We start from the raw sequence: 17,881 nt of genomic DNA, 5'->3' as shown, positions 1-17,881 counted from the left end.
CTGCACTGGGTTTCCCGACGGACTTTGCGGGGCCGGAGGCTGCGCGCAAAGAAGCAAGAAGCGACGCTGTTAGGCACGGATCCTTAGAAATGCATGACAGTCGAACAGGCGAAGGCTATCATATTTCGCCCCCCACACGCAAGCGGCTTGTAGTGTTCAGACGCACTAGCGCAGATGACAGCACAAGAACATTGCCGTAGCGAGAAGCGGAGCGAGAGAGTGGACAAGACAAAACTAGGGCGAGTGCATGCGCCCAGCAGAACCCCACAGAAATGCGGCCTTCAAATAAGGCAAAAAGCAGACTGTTTCTTTATCTCCACACAGGCATACCTCGACTATTTCACGATACGCATATGGGGGCACGAAACAACGCTATAAGGCCTCCAGGTGTGAAATCGGAAAATCTCCACACAAAGTGCGAAAGGTGGGAACTGGTGCGCCTTAATAGACTCCTGATTCGCTGAAGTAAACATACAGCGTTCGCACTTAAAACCAACATCTACGCACATAGTTGCAGACATGCATACATACACCACAGCTTACTCAACTAATGCATATATATATATATATATATATACATGTATACACGTATATGCGTATATATATGATCCAGTGAATAGAAGTCTGCGTGTATCGATTTAGAGACACGACACTTTATGAGGACGCGCAGAAATCTTCTCTTCGGCAACACAGTGTGCAGATCGTTCTCTTTGAAGATTCATTTTCCCTCTCCTCTTTCACTTGGAAGAAAAGTTTGAAGTCGTACCGAGATGTCCAGTTTCCCAGCCTCTGCTTCGAGCCAAAAGGGAGAGAGAGAAGTTTGGGGTGTGCCTCGAGAGGCACCGAAGAGAGACTGTCTCAGATCCGAGAAAAGGACGGCGAGGAGACACGAGACGAAGAGACGGCGCATGCGTCGAGAGACAGCGAGAGAGCGAGAGATTGCTTGCCAGGCCGAAGAGGGAGAGAAAAAAACGTGCAGCAGGGGGTAACTCCCACAGGCGGGAGAGGAAGAAGGCGGTGAGATCTTCCGCCGTGGCGAAGGAGAGAGAGAAGACACCGACGGGGCAGCTGCTGGGGTGGCTAGACACCCCACAGTGCGCCGCCACGGCGAGGGTTCGTCCCGGCCTTCCATTGGCGTCGAGAAGGAAATTTTGTCCTCGCTCTGTGTCTCGCTCCAGAACCGCAGGCCGCGGAGGCACGGGCGATTTTTCTACAGAGACCACCGTGTCGGGCAAGGCAGCCTTCAGTGTGAAAAAGGGAGAAGAGCCGTGGGAGAAGATGGAGGCAAAAACGGAGACAACCGAGGACAGAGATGCGACAAATCAGGGCGAAGCACAGGTGAACCAGGTGCACAGAAGAAAGACCGAGGAAGAGGCAAGTGTTGGAGGGCGGCGACAGAGGAATTGTAGGAAACGTTACACGGGAAGGCAGCGAAACAGAGGGACTGTCGAAGGGCGATAAACTATGAGAAAAACGGAAGGAGAAAAACAAACTGACGGGTATGTCTCTTTTACAAAGCGAGGGACAAGAAAGAGCGAGACGGCGAAGAGAGAAATCCCGCAAAATCCTACAGCCGTTTGCGTGGTATAAGAACGCCTTGCCGCAGTACCTAGTAGCGAGGAGGGGACCCAAAACAAACGCGTTGAGCAGACACGAAAAGGACCCGTTGGTCGCCAGCTGTACATACACCTCAGAATGCGCGAGAAAACAAGAAAGGTCGATTTGGGGTCACCTACTTTCCGGCTCTGTCCTGAAAAGGGGCAACACAAGAACGAATTTTGTGTGCCTCAAGACTGTGTGGTAGCGGAACGAGGACGCCGCGGAGGAAAAAAATCACCGGAGAACGCGACGGTCGAAGACGCAGGAAACAGCGAAAGAAGACGAAGAGAGATACAAAACCAAAGAACGAGTGCTCGATCCGAAGGTGTTGTCTGTCTCTATTGAAGATTCTCTTTCCGAGTCGTGATAGAGTCACCCTCCACAACGATCGGGAGAAAACCCGGACGAGGTTTCGGACGCGAAAAACAAGCATGCAGAAGAAGCGAAGCAAACGGAAGAAACTACGACGACGCAAGTCTTTGTATGGCGATTTTAAGATTTCAGATTTTCCAATCCAAAAGCGAGACGGCAGAAGAGACTACCGCGGACTGCGGTCCTAGGCAGAGAGGCGATTTTCGACGCGACAAGACCGAGAGAAAATACGGGGAGAGACAGCAGAGAAAGAAGAGAAAGAGGAGGGAAAGAAAAAGGAGCAAGATGTTTGCTCCAGCTTTGTTTTTGAAAGGGAACGAGACCCAAAAATGCGAGGGAAAGCCAAAAAAGGCTGTGAGGGACTCTAGAGAGCCGACCATTCTTTGCCAATGCGAGGAGGGCCGGAGGCAGTTCGTCTTTTCTCTGGGGATCAGCAACACACGCTGAGAAAGACAACAGAGCTCGTGGATGAGAAAATCGACAACGTCCAGGGAAAACGCAAAAGACACTCAAAAAACCCAAATGAACATTGCATGCAAGGCTTTAGCCAGATGTCTATACCTATAAATATATACAAGTATGTCAAGATATGTGTGCTAATATGCACCTGTAGACAGTCACAGAAGATATCGCTTCCGTTCGAGAATCGACAGACGATTCGACCTCTGCGCCGATCCTTTTATCTGAAGAGAAACACCAGAGACTGGAAGAGTGGAAAGAGAGAAAAGGGTCAACAGACAAAGTACGCCTTTCTGCTTTTCTCTCCCCTTTCTCTTGTACAATCAATATTCCGCTCGCGGTGCGTCAGTGTATATATGTGGGCACCCGAGACGGCGGCAGGTCTAAGGGGCGGCAAAGCATCCGAACAAAGAGAGCGAGGAAACTTTTCACCTGCGATTCTTGTGAGGAGAGAGACAGTTAGGCTTATTTCGTTTTTCTCCATGTGTTGTTCTTCCGGGAGGAACAAGGGGAACACGAGAGAGTAGCTCTCACCGTCCCGGAGCTCCTTCGTAACGCGTTACCAGGAGAACCTGCTGGTTGTAGCCACGCGTAGATTTGCGCATCTTTGTTTGTGCTTAGAGATAGACGTCTATCTCTAAGCGTGTCTTAAATGCTCTACCAAATACATGCCGTAAATATTCTTCGTATATGATATTCACCATGGTGTACGCAGACAGATATACGACTCGGCATCTCTAGGAATAAGTCCCCCTCTCTGTATCTATCTATCTATCTATCTATCTATCTATCTATCTAACAGAAACTTTCCAGTTAAGAGAAAAGAGATGTTCCTGGCCTGGGAGAGCCCATGTGATCTCCAATCTCAAGTTTGGAAGTGGAACTCCTCGGTTTTCCCTATTTCTTCTCGATTTCTTCCGCCGAAACGGCAAGTGAGCCGGAGCCAGGATATCTATGTTCGGGTGTCTCGATATTCCTTTGTCATCAGAACAGCGGGTAATGTGACAGTCCTCCTTGGATTTGGCCCCCAAGTGCCACCAATGGGGCCTCTCACTTCCTTTAAGCCACGTGTGGCCATAAATCGTCATTGCTCAATCGTTGGAGTTCTTTTCGTTTACAAGCGAAACGATGCACATCCTGGGACTCCGGAGAGCGGACACAAACCAAGCGACTTGGGACGAGAATGCCTGCTCTAGTGGTCTTTCCTGTCTTATCGCGTGGACGCCGTGGCCAATACTGGGGAAAAGGGAAGGCAGGAAAAGAGGTGGTGCAGCGAGAACGAGGGAACCCCGCTCGGCAAACTGATCTAAGAATGTCTTCACTCGCTACTCCGTCCGTTGTGAAAAGTGTAGTCCCGATGTCAGACTCCAGGTCTATGTCCTGCGGGACTCCTAAGCACTCTCTTTCCAACTGGATTCGAACGTTGCTGTCTCGTCTTTAATCGACCGAATCCGAAGAGATGGCATGAAAATGCATAAAACACAGTTTTCAGGTGTTCGTTGCTCCCCCAACTCCGGCGATGGACCATGTTTTTGAATCGCGCTTTTTGAGGAAGAGCGATGAGCGCGGCCCACCTGCTGTCAGCGGGACACAGGATTTGCGAACAAGACACACCGAACATGAAGACGTCCGAAGAGCGAACGGAGCCTCCGTAGTGTTTTGTGGCGGAGGCATGTGTCGAGAAACGGTGCCTCTCGATTTGACTCTTCAGTTTGAAGTTTCCATTTCTTTCCTCGATCGTTTCTTCGGTCACGATTGCAGGTGTGGCAGATGACGCGCATGTCTCTGTAAATTTTGAACAGGAGAGTATTTTTCGCCTTCTGTTCTCCCTTTTTCCATCCCGTCACTGTAGACAAACACTCCAGAATGTTGCTCTTACCTTCACATCCTTGCCTACAGATATCTATGGATACATGCCTGTTTCCGTTTTCGCTTGATGATGATGTGGCAGTACCCCTCGGCGCACTTCAGCATCACCAGCCGATGAGGCGCATCCAGGGCCACTCTTCAATCCGCGTATCAGGGGTGGCGGTGGCGAATCAGGATTCCGGTGTCGAATAAGGCGCCTTCTGTCTTCCTTGCCATCGAGTGTGACACAAATGGTGCCTAATTTCGCGGTGTTGTCGGTGACATTCCCCCTAACCCACGGAGTCCTGGCTGGGCATCTTCGGAGGGAGACTCCCACGGGATGAATTCGTTAATTAAGATGTTCCAATTGCCAGCGCGTCTCAGCAATACACAGAATCTGATGAATGCGTGGATTCACAGACCCCGTGGGTACATAAAGGGCTTCTTGGCAGCAAACACACTCGGGGTAGGGTTCTCCTGATTGCTAGCAGAGAGCGCACACAGACAGCTTTCGGCAGCGGCCGAGTTGAGTCGATTTCGAGGGCAACGTTCGCCTTGAAGCGTTGCACCCCTCCGCTCCTTTCCTTTTCGCTTCGTCGCCCTCGTCTTTCCCGCGTTGTTTCGGCTCGCTGGTTCGTGCTTTGCGTCATCCTCCGTTTTCTAGCCATGGCTCCTGTCGACGAACCACGGGCGTCTGGTGACACCACCCCTGACGGGGTGAAGATACACCTGACTTGTGACTCAAGCGGAGAGCAGGAAGCAGTGGGAGGAAGCCGGGAAAAGAAGCACGCAGGATCGAAGGCGCCAGTGCCCGTTCACAGAGTTGGAGAACATCAGGGGGACACGGAGGTAAGGGAGGAGAGCCAGGGAAAGGGATGCCGTGCCGTGGAGGACGGGCAAAAAGGCACGACGACGCGACAAACGACATCAGAGAAGACGCCCCAAACCCGCCACAGATGGCGAACGAGAACTCAAGGGAAAACCGAGAACGAACTGATAAGGGAGAGGAATCAAGCATGGCGTCGGGAGTGAGAGAGAGATATTTAATGGGAAGCACACAGAACGGCGCGCACTAACGAATGGAAGGAGTACGGGGTATGGAAAATGGATAGAACCGGATCAGTCTCGTTTAGCTTTTAGTCCCCCGTCGTCTTGTGTTTATTCGCCTTTCGCCTGCCTCCTTCCCCACTCCGTCGTCTTGGGCTGCCGAACGACGTTTCGCTTTTTCTTTTCTAGGTCGTCCTTCTTTTGTCCAGCCTCAGTGCGGTTCCTTTGCCAGCCTTCGCATCTAGAAGAGCCTTTCATCTCCTCCTCTGCAAAAATGTGGACTTCTTTGCTGTCGACGTCAACGCCGATGTCGGTCTAGGTACGGAATTTTGCGCAGTCAAGTCTGCGGCCACGTAGAACTATACCGCTTTATGTGTAATTGTTCTCATATGCGCCCGTTGCCAAATACACAAATATAAAGTTTCTTCTACTCACACATACTATATATAAATACGCCGATGCACCTATCCACGTATACCGGCGTTAATCGGTGCGTCGTATCCTAAAACAGGTTCATTTCTTGCTGAAAGATATGCACATGTCTTCAGTAGAATTCGACATGGTCACACTTCCGACATGTGCCCGAATTTCGACATGTAAACATACTTTTTCCACATGAATAGAGAAGTATGTATGCATGTATATGCTCGTACATGCACAGGCACATATACATGTGGATAGATGTACATGTGTGGTTGCATGTACTGGGTTTAGGGGATGTATGCTCCCAAGCTGGGAATGCAACACGTGTGAGAAAGGAGACGAGTAGAGAAGGGTTTAGGGAGTTTCTTCTACTAAGAAATGCATATGCGTGAAACGCTGAAAGAATCCCCCGAGATGATCGCGCTGTCACTTTCCACGGTTCTTTTTCGCATGCATCGCTTTTCTTTCGCCTCCTTTTCGTCCGTCCCCCCTTTCGCTCTCTCCCCTTCTCTCTGATCGCCCTCTTTACTGCCCTCGACCCTCAATTCCAGGGTTTTTTCTAAAAATGTTTCATTTGCTTTCGTGCCGTTCCCTTCTTCTCTTTCCACCTTCAAAGATGTGCCCGATAGTCGACTCGTCGCAGGGTGGCGACGTCGGGGACTTGTACCCACGCAAAGACACTCCTTTCCTCCTTCGCGTAAGAGTCACATTCCCTATCCAAACAGGCATGCACCTGTATACACACATTCATATATATATATATATATGTAGAGAGAGACAGATAGAACTGTACACGTTCCACAAGTGTGTTGGTTCTTTCCTCCAAGGGTTGGACATGTAGTAATTTATTTACTATGAAGCGAACGAGTGGGCAACCGATGTGGAAAAAACATAAAGTTGTCAATTTCTTTGCCTGTGCTGTGGCAGCTTGCGTCCCTCAAATCTTCGTGGACGGCGTAGCCCTGGGCGATCACGAAGCGCTCCAGGACCTCGAGGATTGCGAACAGTTGAGTACGCGAGAAAAAGCTTCTCAGACCCAAAACACGCAAGATACACGAAGCTTGAGAAGATCATAAGCAGTTCCTTGCCGTCGTTGCCGCAGCGCAACAGACAGACGCACCCGCAAACACACATATGAACAAATACACATATTCATAGATCTATAACTATAGTTATTTCTCAGGGTTACAGGTGCCCCTGCCTATCCATGCGCACGCATATATATATATATATATATATATATATATATGTATATATAACGTCTCTATCTGTATATGTATAAAGGTGAAAACGCCTGTTTGCATTGCGCTGCTGCATGCACTGTGTGGGACAGACGGCATTCTCGTTGGCAGGCTCTGTCCCCGATGCCTTGACCTTCGTCCCTCGAGCCGGCCAGGGCTCGAGCGTGGCACTTCCGTTTTCCCTTCTCGCCATGCTTCGCCTCCATACGCGCCTCGACGCTCCGACCCCTGCAGGACTTGCGGTGCGGTGTACGTAAGGCTGATGACCGACGAAATGATGGAGACGCCCCGAGATTTTACCGAGGCCGAGCCTCACGCTCCTCTTGGTGTCCAAATGCCAATGGGAGGACGCGCTGAGAAAAGGTTTCCCAGGCAGACGCTCCCCGGTAAAAAACGCAGCGGCGAGGCAGCTCTCGACGGACTCGCAAACTTACCTATTCCCCAGACCGCCGCACGAAGACACACATACATATACATATATTCGGTGCATACACATGCGTACACACCTATACATACTTTCACACATACATACATACATACATACATACATACATACATACATACATACATACATACATACATACATACATACATGTATATACATATAAATATAGGCAAATATATATAGTGTAAATACATGCATGCATGCATCTACCCATGGGCATATACACATATTCGCAGATGCATATACACGTATATATATATATATATATATACATATATATATATATATATATATATATATATATGCTTGAAAGGAAAGACGTACCGTCGCATTTGATATCCCTACGTCAGCATCTGGGTGAGTATGAATGTGTTTATGCAGGCGTTAAAGCTCGTCCGAATCTGGAAAGGAAGGCGAGCAAGAAAAAGGGGAGACAAAGAAAGATAGCGGCTGCGGAAGCGGTGCCCCGTTCCTACGCATTCGCACGATGTAGGCGTCGAATCCTGCGTGCGTCTCCATCACGTCCTCAATTAAAAACTCGCTTTCTCTGAACACCTGGTAGCACATTTACTTGTGGAAACCGGCGTGGCCACGCATGCACGCTCAGATGCCCCGCCTAACGCTGTGACCCTTTCTCGCCACCCGAACGCACAGAAACCTACGCGCGTATTTTTCGAGGCTCTCTGCATGCAGATGCCTGTGTGTCTGTGTGGGGCTGTCTTGCAGGTTGTACAGGTGAAGCCTTAGAGAGGTATGAGGCATCAAAGGTTTCTCCCTCTCTCCCGTTTCTTCCCTTTCTCCGACGCGCGACAAGTTCCTCAGCCAGTACCAACAGTCTCGCGTTGCTGCGGTTCGCGCCGCCCTCGCCTTCTCTCTCTTCTCTGCGTTCTTCGTCTCTCTCGCCTTGCGCTCTCGCCCCTGCGCGCTCGCTGTCTTCCATTCGGCTGGAGGTTCCCTTCGAGGCGGCAGAAGCGCCGGCGTTCCAAGTGGGAGACGCCGGCGAAGGCCCTGGCAAAGGCTCGAGGCCGAAGCCGCCGGCAGGGGAACCGTGCCAAGCGAAGAAAGCAGAGAGTGAAGACAAAACGACTGCGCGAATTCCGCGGAAGCTTGCGCCGCTGCAGATGCTTTCTCGCTTCGTGCGCGTCTCCTCGGCGGCAGAGACAGGAGTCGGCAAAGGCCGTGCAGAAGGCCAGAGGGCGCAGAACGGCGGAGCGCGAAGGCACGGACAAGACCGGGACCAGAGCGGAGACGCACAGAGATGTCGAGAAACGGAGAACAGGAGGAAGGGAGAAGAACAAAGAGACGCAGAGAGGGACGAAAACAGAGACGCGGAGAGGGAAGAAAGAACCGACAACGAAGACTGCGTTCCCGAAAATGAAGGAGAAGGCAAGGAACGTCTCCTGGTGGCGCCGGCGTCTCTTAAGCAGCCAGTGTCCCCTTTCTCTGTCGCTTTCTTGCCAGCGGAAACCTTCGCACAGTCTCCTTTTTCTGACAAAACAAAAGAAGCGGGCCCTTGTTTTCTGCCTTGTTCAGCCACATACCGAGGTTTCTCAGAGCGCCCGTCCTCGACAGAGAACAGTCACCCCAGTGATCCGTCTCTCTCTTTCGCGTTCTCCCTCTCCTCGCCTCTCTTGGACCACCGTTTCTCCTTTTCGTCCCCTCTCCGATCTGTCTCCCCTTCACGTTCGGAAGCCTCGTCGCCTGACTGCTTCCCCGCCGTCGCTCTCTCCCCTCAGGGCGGCTGAGACACAGATATTTCGTCCCGTGACACCAAACTTTCGCTTCGTGAGATAAGGTCGACGACCGCTTCTTTCTTCCAAGCGCCTGTCTCGTCTTCGCTTCTGTCTACACCTCCAAACACGCAAGCTGGAGATGCGGAGGACGACCGTTCATCCGAACCTAGAGTCTACAGTGCCAGCTAATCACCCGTCGCCTCGCTCGCTGCTTCCGTTCCTCGAGTCCGAACTCCCCTTGAACCTCGTATCATGCTTTCTAGGAAACCCTCTCCTCAGATACGGTTCCATATGTGTGTGCTGAGCTAAAACCGAGCAATCTCCTAATTCTCCTTGAAGTGTCATGCGCGCTCATTCACCGCGCACATTTCTCGCCCTCCACGCAGAAACGTCTTCTCCTCAGACACACGTTACCGACAGAAACACACACCCAAGATTGCCACAGTTCCTCTGAAAAAAACGCGGGACTGCCAGAGAGCAGTAGAGCAGAGGAGAGGCACAGACGAACAGAGAGAGAGAAAGAAGAGACAGAAAGAAAGAGACGCGTTTGCTGAATGTGGTAGAGAAGCGTTGCGGGTTTCGGCGTTCGATAACAGGGAAACGCGAACCCACCCTTGGGAAAGCAGGTGCAAAAGCAAATGGAAAGGTTTCGAAATCGAGAGACAGAGAAATTCCGAGTTTTGAAAATCGAGAGGAAGAGAAATACGAGTTTCGAAAATCGAGGGAAAGAGAAATTCGAAAATCGAGGGAAAGAGAAATACGAGTTTCGAAAATCGAGGGAACGTGAAATACGAGTTTCGAAAACCGAGAGAAAAGGGAAAGCCCAAGGTCACACGCCTTGTACAGGGATGGGGTTCCTGCAGGACGGGTGCCGTGCCTCTCCACAGGAGAGAGCGGGGCTGAAGAAGCAGAGAAAGACATATAGGAAGAGACAAGGCAGACGACAAAAAACCCAGTGACTCTAAACAGAGCAGAAACGAGCAGTCGGAAACGCGGAGGAGAGGAATCACAGGTTTTGAGACGACAGTTTCATTCGCACATGGCAATCGTCTCTCTCCATTCTCCCTCTCTGCCTCTCCGTCAGGAGTCTCACACTGCCTCAGCCTCCTCGTCCTCATCGTCGGGATTTCTGAAAACCACACTCTGAACGAACACGTACCACATACACAAGAAGGCCGAAGGATATAAACGGACAGAAACATCTTGACACACCCAGCGGGAGAGACGCAATGACATATAAGCGTACATATATTTATATGTATTTTCACTTCTCTGGCTGTTTGTGTCTCTGAGTAGAGACGTGTATAGAAATGCCTTGAGTGATCCTTTCCTGTCTGGGTACAGCGCGTCCATCTTTGATCTCTGTACGTAGATAAATTCCCTTTCCGGTCATACAAGACGCTCGGTAGCTGTCTGTATACAGCATCTGCAGACGGTGTGTTCGCAATTTTCAGTTCTTTTCAGCGTGAGATCCTTTCCTGCGAAACCACTCCCAATTTGACAGGGCTCAATCACACACGTGGCGCCCCTTGTTCAACTGTATATACACCGCGGCGGAAAAGAAACGAACCTCTGCGTGGACGTCCCATTTCTTTCTCTTCACCTATTTGCTACCCATAGACAGATACACCTAGCCACATAGGCATACATACATACAAAGATTCATTTATATTCACATATATATATATATATATATGTGCATGTAATTACCCATTTGCATGCACCAATATGCCTATGTATCACAGTGCGTGCACAGGTGTATCTGAATAGAGGGGCGAGTGATGCGCGGTGACCACTGTTTTCGTACCACTTCTGTGATGATGACTTTGTGGAAGGCTGCAGCATCTTGGAATCGCTCGACAATGTCGTCGACGATTTTGTCAGTCTTTTCGTCGTTGCTAATCAACTCGGCGTAGGTGTGCTCCTTGACCACACTTTGGAGGTCGATGCTCAACTCCTGGTGAAGAAATGCGCGGCCAAACTCGCGGCCGAAACGCAGATAAATTTCCGGAACGAACGCCACCTTCGGCTGCAGGCGAACTTTAACGGCGACCTTCCAACAGAAAGAGGCAGAAGAGAAAGGAAGAATATGGAAGAAAATGAGAAAACGAGAATGGAACGAAGGGAAGAAGAGAAGGAAGAGAAAAGAAGGAAGAGAAGAGAAAGTAAGATTTGCCACGGGTTTGTGCGACGACTGGGTACACAATGAGGAGGAAGGAAATGGAGAGAGCAGAGACTTCATGGAAAGTGAGCAAGATAAACCGTCGACTGGAGTACTGCCCTGGGGCCGCGAAACGCTGGAACGCACAGGAGCGAGCTGAAAGGACTGCCGATATGAGCAGCCACGAAAAAAGCAGAGAGACGAAAGATACAGAGGCAGACGTGAGAGAAAGATATCAGTTTGTCTCCTGTCGAAAAACGTGGCACGCGCCCAAATCAACAACGGGAAAAAGCGAGAAAAAAGAAGAAAAGACACAAAGCGAGTTATCAGAAAAGAGAGGGGGAACGGGACGCCGAACGAAGGAAAAAGAAGACAAAAGAGAACGACCCAAAGCTCTTTTTCCAGGTCCACGAGGAGAGGAGGGCCGAAGAGAAAGAGATGCCCAGAAGGACGCGATCTGGACCCCAGAGGCTGTCAGCAGCACAACCTCGCAGAAGATCACTCCGGGAGGAACTCGAGAGAAAAAGGCATACATTTCGCTCTCGAAAGGAAACGATTGCCTGGCATTGGAAATGCAATACCTCACAGTGACTTGTCAGCTGTGCGAGGCCTTACCTCGACCTCCTTTCCGTCCTTGGTGGTCAGAATTCGGCTCATCTTCTTATACGCGGGCAACACGCGCACCGTCACCGGCTTCTGAAAGTAGGGAAGAAAGGGAAACACGGCCTGTTCCTCCCACAGGTAAGGCGTGACACTCCCTGAAAAAGGCAAAAAACCATCAAAGATATCTCAAAACGCTCACGAAAGGCCACAAAAAGGACCCCTCGATCTATTCACGTACTTTTGTGTACCTGTACAAGTATTTTAGTATCCTTCAACATATATATATATATATATATGTAGATCTATAAAGATATAGACAGATGCAGATATAGGTAGATACAGAAAGATGTAGATAGATGTAGAAAGCGATAGACGTAGCACGCGACAGATATAGATTGATTTGTGTAGATGAAGGAAGAAAATGAGAGCTGGGGGGCGGGAAGGCACGTTAAGAGCCGGTCGACTGGTAGCTAGCGAGAACTGTAGACAGGTCCGAGGGACATGAGAGGGGCGAGAACTTTGGACTCTTACGCACCGAGTGTGCACTGTTGAAACTCATGAGTCTGTTTTTGTCGTCTCTTCCTTGTTTCGTTTCACTTGTTTCTCCTGCTTTCACTTCGCCCGAGCGAATACACGTGCGTTTCGAATGGCTCGTAGCCCATCCTCGACCTTTAGCATCACGCTTACAGGCACGTGCAGATACAGCTGTTTTTACACGTTATCTATGTTTATTCAGCTACACAGATATAGCCAGCGTCCACATACAGACATGCAAATATATATATATATATATATATATGTATATATATATACATATATATGTTATATATATATATATATATATATATGAGACTCTCTGGGTATTTGGTTTGCGTGTGAGAGTGACATTGACAGCCAGAAAAGGGCTGTATCGGGTACCACTTTTGGACGCGGAGACCTTGATTTTCTGCCTTGTTCGGCTCATCCCATTCATACCATCTCGATATTGAATGAAGCCAACATATCCTCCTGGGACGCGCTTGCCGCAAGACCAGACTGCTCCAGCGACGACGAGTGTGCCGACGAGGATCTTCGCATTTGTGCGTTTTTCACCATCCCAGGTTCGACACCATCGGAGCAGATTCGAACCAACAGTTCTCCATGCGGATCTCCCCCGTTGAGCAGTCGCCATCTCGCACGCCGGAGAGAGGGGCTGTTCCAATGAGAAAAAACGAGGCGACAGAGGAAGCGGAAAAATAGACGCGCAAAAAGAAAAGTGAAGACTGAAAACGGAGAAAAGACGACAGCGAAAATGTGATTACGGGAAAAGGATAGGAGAAGGAGAGGAAAGCAGAAGGAAGCAGAGAACAGAGACCGGGTAATTTAAGAACGGAAAGAGCGGAAGTGTTCGGGGGGGAAGGTGAGGAGAAGAGAAGAAGAAGCAGGAGACGGGAAGCGACGGAGAGATCAGAAAAGCGCGGTCGCGGGGATGAGCAGGAAAGATGAGGGAGACGACAGGAGAACGAGACGACGACGACGGGGCGACAATTCCACTGGTAATAGTACGAGGTGAAAACGTTACAAGGACGGGAGATGGAAAGGGAGGAAAGACGGGACAAAGAAAGGACAAGAGATGTGTGGTGAGAATATAACCATTGGGAGAGAGATGGGAGCGTACAGAAACAGACGAAGACACAGAAGCAGAAGTAGTTGACGCAGGCGCAAAGTACGGAACGGAACCGCAAGGACGATGAAGGGAAGACAACGGATGAGACGAGGAAAGAAGCAAAGTTATGACGCCTTGGTCAAGCTCCCGAAAACGAGGTCGTGTCGACTCCTTTTAAGTGTTAACGTTTTGAACAACTGAGCGTCAGTGAGAGAACAGTTGCGGCACCAACTCGGCCTCGTTTTCTGGGTGGTCTCCCTTCAGCAGGCGGAAGCCAAAACACGAGAAAAGAGAAAAAGGAGGAAGAAAGAAGTGAACCAAAGCGCCGATTCGGCGGCGGTAAGCAGACTGAGGAATGGGGAGTGGCGACAGTGAGGCCAACGCGCTGAGGAGGCTAGGACGAAGAATAGTCCTTAAGACCAGCGAATTGGGGAAGGGGACTGACCGGACCAGATACAGGAAACATACAGACGAAGACAAAGGAGGAAAGACAGAGGAAGGAGAAGCAACGTCGTGCGGTTGAGCGAAGAGTTGCGGAAACGAGTTGCGTTCGAAGCAGGGAATGAAGTCACGAGACCCCGGCAGAAATACGCAGCCCTTTGCCCGGAAAAATGGTCGCTCTCCCTTACACACGAAACAACGAAAGACACGCAAGAGAGAGACGCGACGGGAGACCTGAGAAGGCGGATTTGTCGGTTGGTATCGCCGTCGAAATGACGTTGTGCAGAAAAAATTGCCAGGTAGCTTCGTTCTCCTCATCTATTTCGGCGATTCGCTGCATGCAACCGAGCGCGTGGCGAGGAAAGCTCGTCGAGTCCATTCTCTGCGACTCTTTCTGGACTTCTCAAGTAGCCTTTCTTCACAAATATCTTCGTCTCCCCGTAGAGAGAATTTCATTTGCTTCCGCCATAGGTCATCGAGCACAAGGACTTTTTTCCTTGGTTGCTCATTCTTGATCGCGGCTGTGTCTCTCGCGACAAGGCGGACGCGCGCCGAGGGAGAAATAAAGACTGCGCATGCTGTGACTCGCCATTGCAGTTTTGCAGTAACATGGACGGCGAAGGCTGCTCCTCAGAGACTTCCACACGTTGCGTGTTCGTGGCAATTACCCGCTGCAGATTAAAGCTTGTTGAGTTTAACTTATAGGAACCACTTCCGGTGTATGTGCCTGACGCGTACACGGTTCCTTATATCGACAGCAGTGACGCAGTGCCTGCAGTTCCTTTCCCTTGCGAATGGGTATCTTCTGGACTAGAGTGCTCAATGCCTTAGACCTCACTGCCCTGCCGTGGGGTCATCATCTTCATTGCCTAATCTCTTGCTGGAGAGGGTTGAGAGCCGGTATAGCTTTCGGCGCTCGTCTGCAGCGCCCACATTTTCCCGTATTGCAGTGAGCAGAACTCATATGAGCTGTGTGTGCTCAGCCTTTCTTGAGCCTCGAGACGAAATCCCTTCTTCCGAGAACAGCTCCAGGGATGGCACAGCGCCCGGCTCGTCATGGCTCCTCATTCGCTCCCAGCATATGAATCCGTCCCACACAGAGCGCTCTTGCAAGGCCACTAGTCCCAATCACCGTTTGATCCAGTCAGGTAGACGCACGTACACGCAGCCGACAAGTGGTTTGATAGACCAACTTTTCACGCTGACTCCACCGACCTTAACTTGCGTGTACTTGCTGGCGCGTGTGCACGATACGATATCAGCAAGCTCCCGGGCGAAAACTCCATGCTGCAAAGAACCACCTCCAGAAAAGATCTGATGAGCGCAACCGTCTACGACGAAAACTGCCCAGAGTCACCCGCGTACCGCTGTCATATGCGTCCACGAGCCACCACTCTGTTCGCCAACTGGTTTTTTCCGCTTCACTCAAACACTGTCGAGGCTGTCGGTGCTGTCTAACGGAATTTTCAATTGCCAAAACGTTCCGGGAACACACTCAGAGGCCGTCCGTTTGCAGCAGGCTGTCGAGCACGCGAAAACAGAAACGGTGACCGGGTTGCAGTTCCACCGTTTACATGGCGTGCGCCCCTGGAATGGTGCAGTATACGTGACAGACACCACAGATACCCATGGTGTCTTCTACGGAGACGCGTCTAGGACCTTGCGTTGTCCCACCGAGGCAGCCGGGTCGGTGGGGACGAAAGATGTGTACGCTCACCGCCACTGTGAAGTAGTTGGATAGTCCACATTTCATTCGTGCGAGACATTATCCACAACCGATGGGCACTGTCAGCTCAAGTAGCCACAGGCCCGTGCTTGAAGACGATCGGAACGAGAATTCCTGAAAAATGAAAAGGCGAATTCTGCGCTGCGGAAGACACAGCTGCTCCTGGGACCAACACTGTCACCGGAACCCAGGAAGGTGTTTGTGAATCCAGAAGGCTACCATTCTGGACCGGTTCCCCGGGAGCTGCGTGTTCATGTCCATCCGCTGAAATCTTCTGCGTTATCTCGGTATCGGCCTTGATGTCTTGACTCTTACAGCCGTGATGGAAGGCAACTAGGTCACCATCGACTGTCTTGCTTTCGCTCCCGTGGCGTTGCATCTTCCCGGTGTCACTGTGTGCGGAACTGGTTGTTGCTTGCTTGTCCCTCTCCATGCTTTCTCGGCCACAGGCGTGCTTTGAGGGTCGCCTATGTGCACCTACAGCCGTTTCTGCTTTCTGCATGTCCATGGTCTCTCCGCAGTGCCTTTTCTTTCTCGCGTTCGCATCGAACTCCCTCTGTTGTACCGGCTGTCCACTTACTGCGAGTCTGGTGCTGACATACCCACTCCTCGCATCACGTTTCACGTTCTTCGCGAGAGCTGGCCGTGGCGATGGAGTGCCTTGGTGCCCATAGGTGTCCCCTACCCTGCCTGCTATGAGGCCTCGGTCGTTCGGGACTTCGTCGTTTGCAGGATTCGCTTGTCTGGCACGACAGGCGTTGGGAAGGAACGCATCAGCTGAAGCTCGTTTCCCTCCACATGAAACCTGTACGGCAGCTCGAGGTTGCACCGAACATTCGGAGTCACCATTGACAGGTAAGGGACCTTTTAACCATGGACGGAGTTGCCGGCGAAAATGTTTGGTCCGAGAGGCGGCTTTCAACCTCGCCCGTTGTTTCTCTGCTTCAACTAAAATGTCCATAGGAGGTGCACCGATAGCTACTGCCTCTACTCGCGGTGGAAGGGCATTCCTGCCGGCTTCGCGTTTGAGAGTCTCCCAAGAGAGTCGCTCACATATTAGCTCAAGTCGGTGATCATAGGTAAGAGTAAAACGGTATGTGTAGCGGAGCACAGCAATGACCTGGTGAGCGACCTGAGCTTCTGTTCGCCACGGGTACCCCTCGACCCCAACGTACCCTCTTAAGTAATCCAGTGCCCTGGAGAAAAGCATATCTGCCTCAGCAAAACTCGGACACCAGTACCAGCGGTGAAACGCTTTCGGCGTATTCTGGTTGGAGGAATGGTTGCCCCGACTCAACATTTGTCCCGGAGGCGCTTTATCTGACCCAGTCGAACGCTGCGCCGATTCCCCCTTTGTTTTATGTCTCACACTGGCCGAGTCTTGGCCCCTGCTTGCTTCCTCCACGCCAGAATGTCTGGGAGGAGCAAAAACGATTCGTAGCCTCCACTGGCCCGGTAGGAACTCATGTATGGAACGGCGCCTGACGCTGTCAGACACAGGTTTGGGACGGATGGGCTTGGCCGGCCGGCTTTCAGGCTTCCGAAGAACGATGCGTGCACCTTCTCCAGATGTGATGGAGGTGACGACCTTCTGATACGCCACAACCCACGCCTCCTTTGACCTGGGTAGCAATCGAGCCTTCTGTTGTTGTCTGTACATATTTTCGTCCCTCTTCAGTCGCGCGTGCAAATGCTCGTCTGCTGCACTGGCGCAGGCTTTAAGTCGAAGTATACACAACCGAGCACAGGCACGTTGGGGCAATACCCGCCGGGAACTCCGCCCCGACGGGTCACAATATGCAGCTTCGTCAAGGCCTAAGGTCTGCGGGGGAAATTTCCGCTTCCTTTTCACGGGTACTGCCGGCCTTGCTTTCGTCATCGTAGGGTAGGGACGGCTGCGACGACCAAGCACTCCCGAACGAACTCGTGAGAGGGGTCTGCGAACCCTGGAGAGCGGATTTCCTTTTCGACAGTTTTCTAGCAAACACTGGAAGACGGCAAATCTCCTGTCTATGCCACCTTGGCCACGGCAATGATACTCACTGGTTTTTTACGGGAGCAGTTGACTGCAGTCTCTCTTCACATTCTGCGTTTGCAGAGGCACGCAACGGCACCGGTTCAGTGTGTGGCACTGGCAG

General features: G+C 51.1%; 2 protein-coding genes across 2 annotated transcripts; both read right to left on the bottom strand.

Annotated features, from left to right (window-relative positions):
* Positions 1–10,256: 10,256 nt before the first annotated feature.
* On the bottom strand, positions 10,257–13,102 carry NCLIV_005270 (conserved hypothetical protein; the record flags this gene model as incomplete). The annotated part of the gene is made up of 4 exons (XM_003880037.1): positions 10,257–10,310; positions 10,975–11,220; positions 11,944–12,086; positions 12,907–13,102. The coding sequence occupies 4 exons, from the start codon at positions 13,100–13,102 to the stop codon at positions 10,257–10,259; spliced, it is 639 nt and encodes a 212-aa protein (XP_003880086.1).
* Positions 13,103–15,810: 2,708 nt separating this feature from the next.
* On the bottom strand, positions 15,811–17,622 carry NCLIV_005260 (conserved hypothetical protein; the record flags this gene model as incomplete). The annotated part of the gene is made up of 1 exon (XM_003880036.1): positions 15,811–17,622. The coding sequence occupies one exon, from the start codon at positions 17,620–17,622 to the stop codon at positions 15,811–15,813; it is 1,812 nt and encodes a 603-aa protein (XP_003880085.1).
* Positions 17,623–17,881: the final 259 nt, after the last annotated feature.

This window comes from Neospora caninum, chromosome II (genome assembly GCF_000208865.1).
Source record: "Neospora caninum Liverpool complete genome, chromosome II".
Lineage (NCBI taxonomy): Eukaryota > Apicomplexa > Conoidasida > Eucoccidiorida > Sarcocystidae > Neospora > Neospora caninum.
This window is presented reverse-complemented; position numbering and strand designations above follow the sequence as displayed.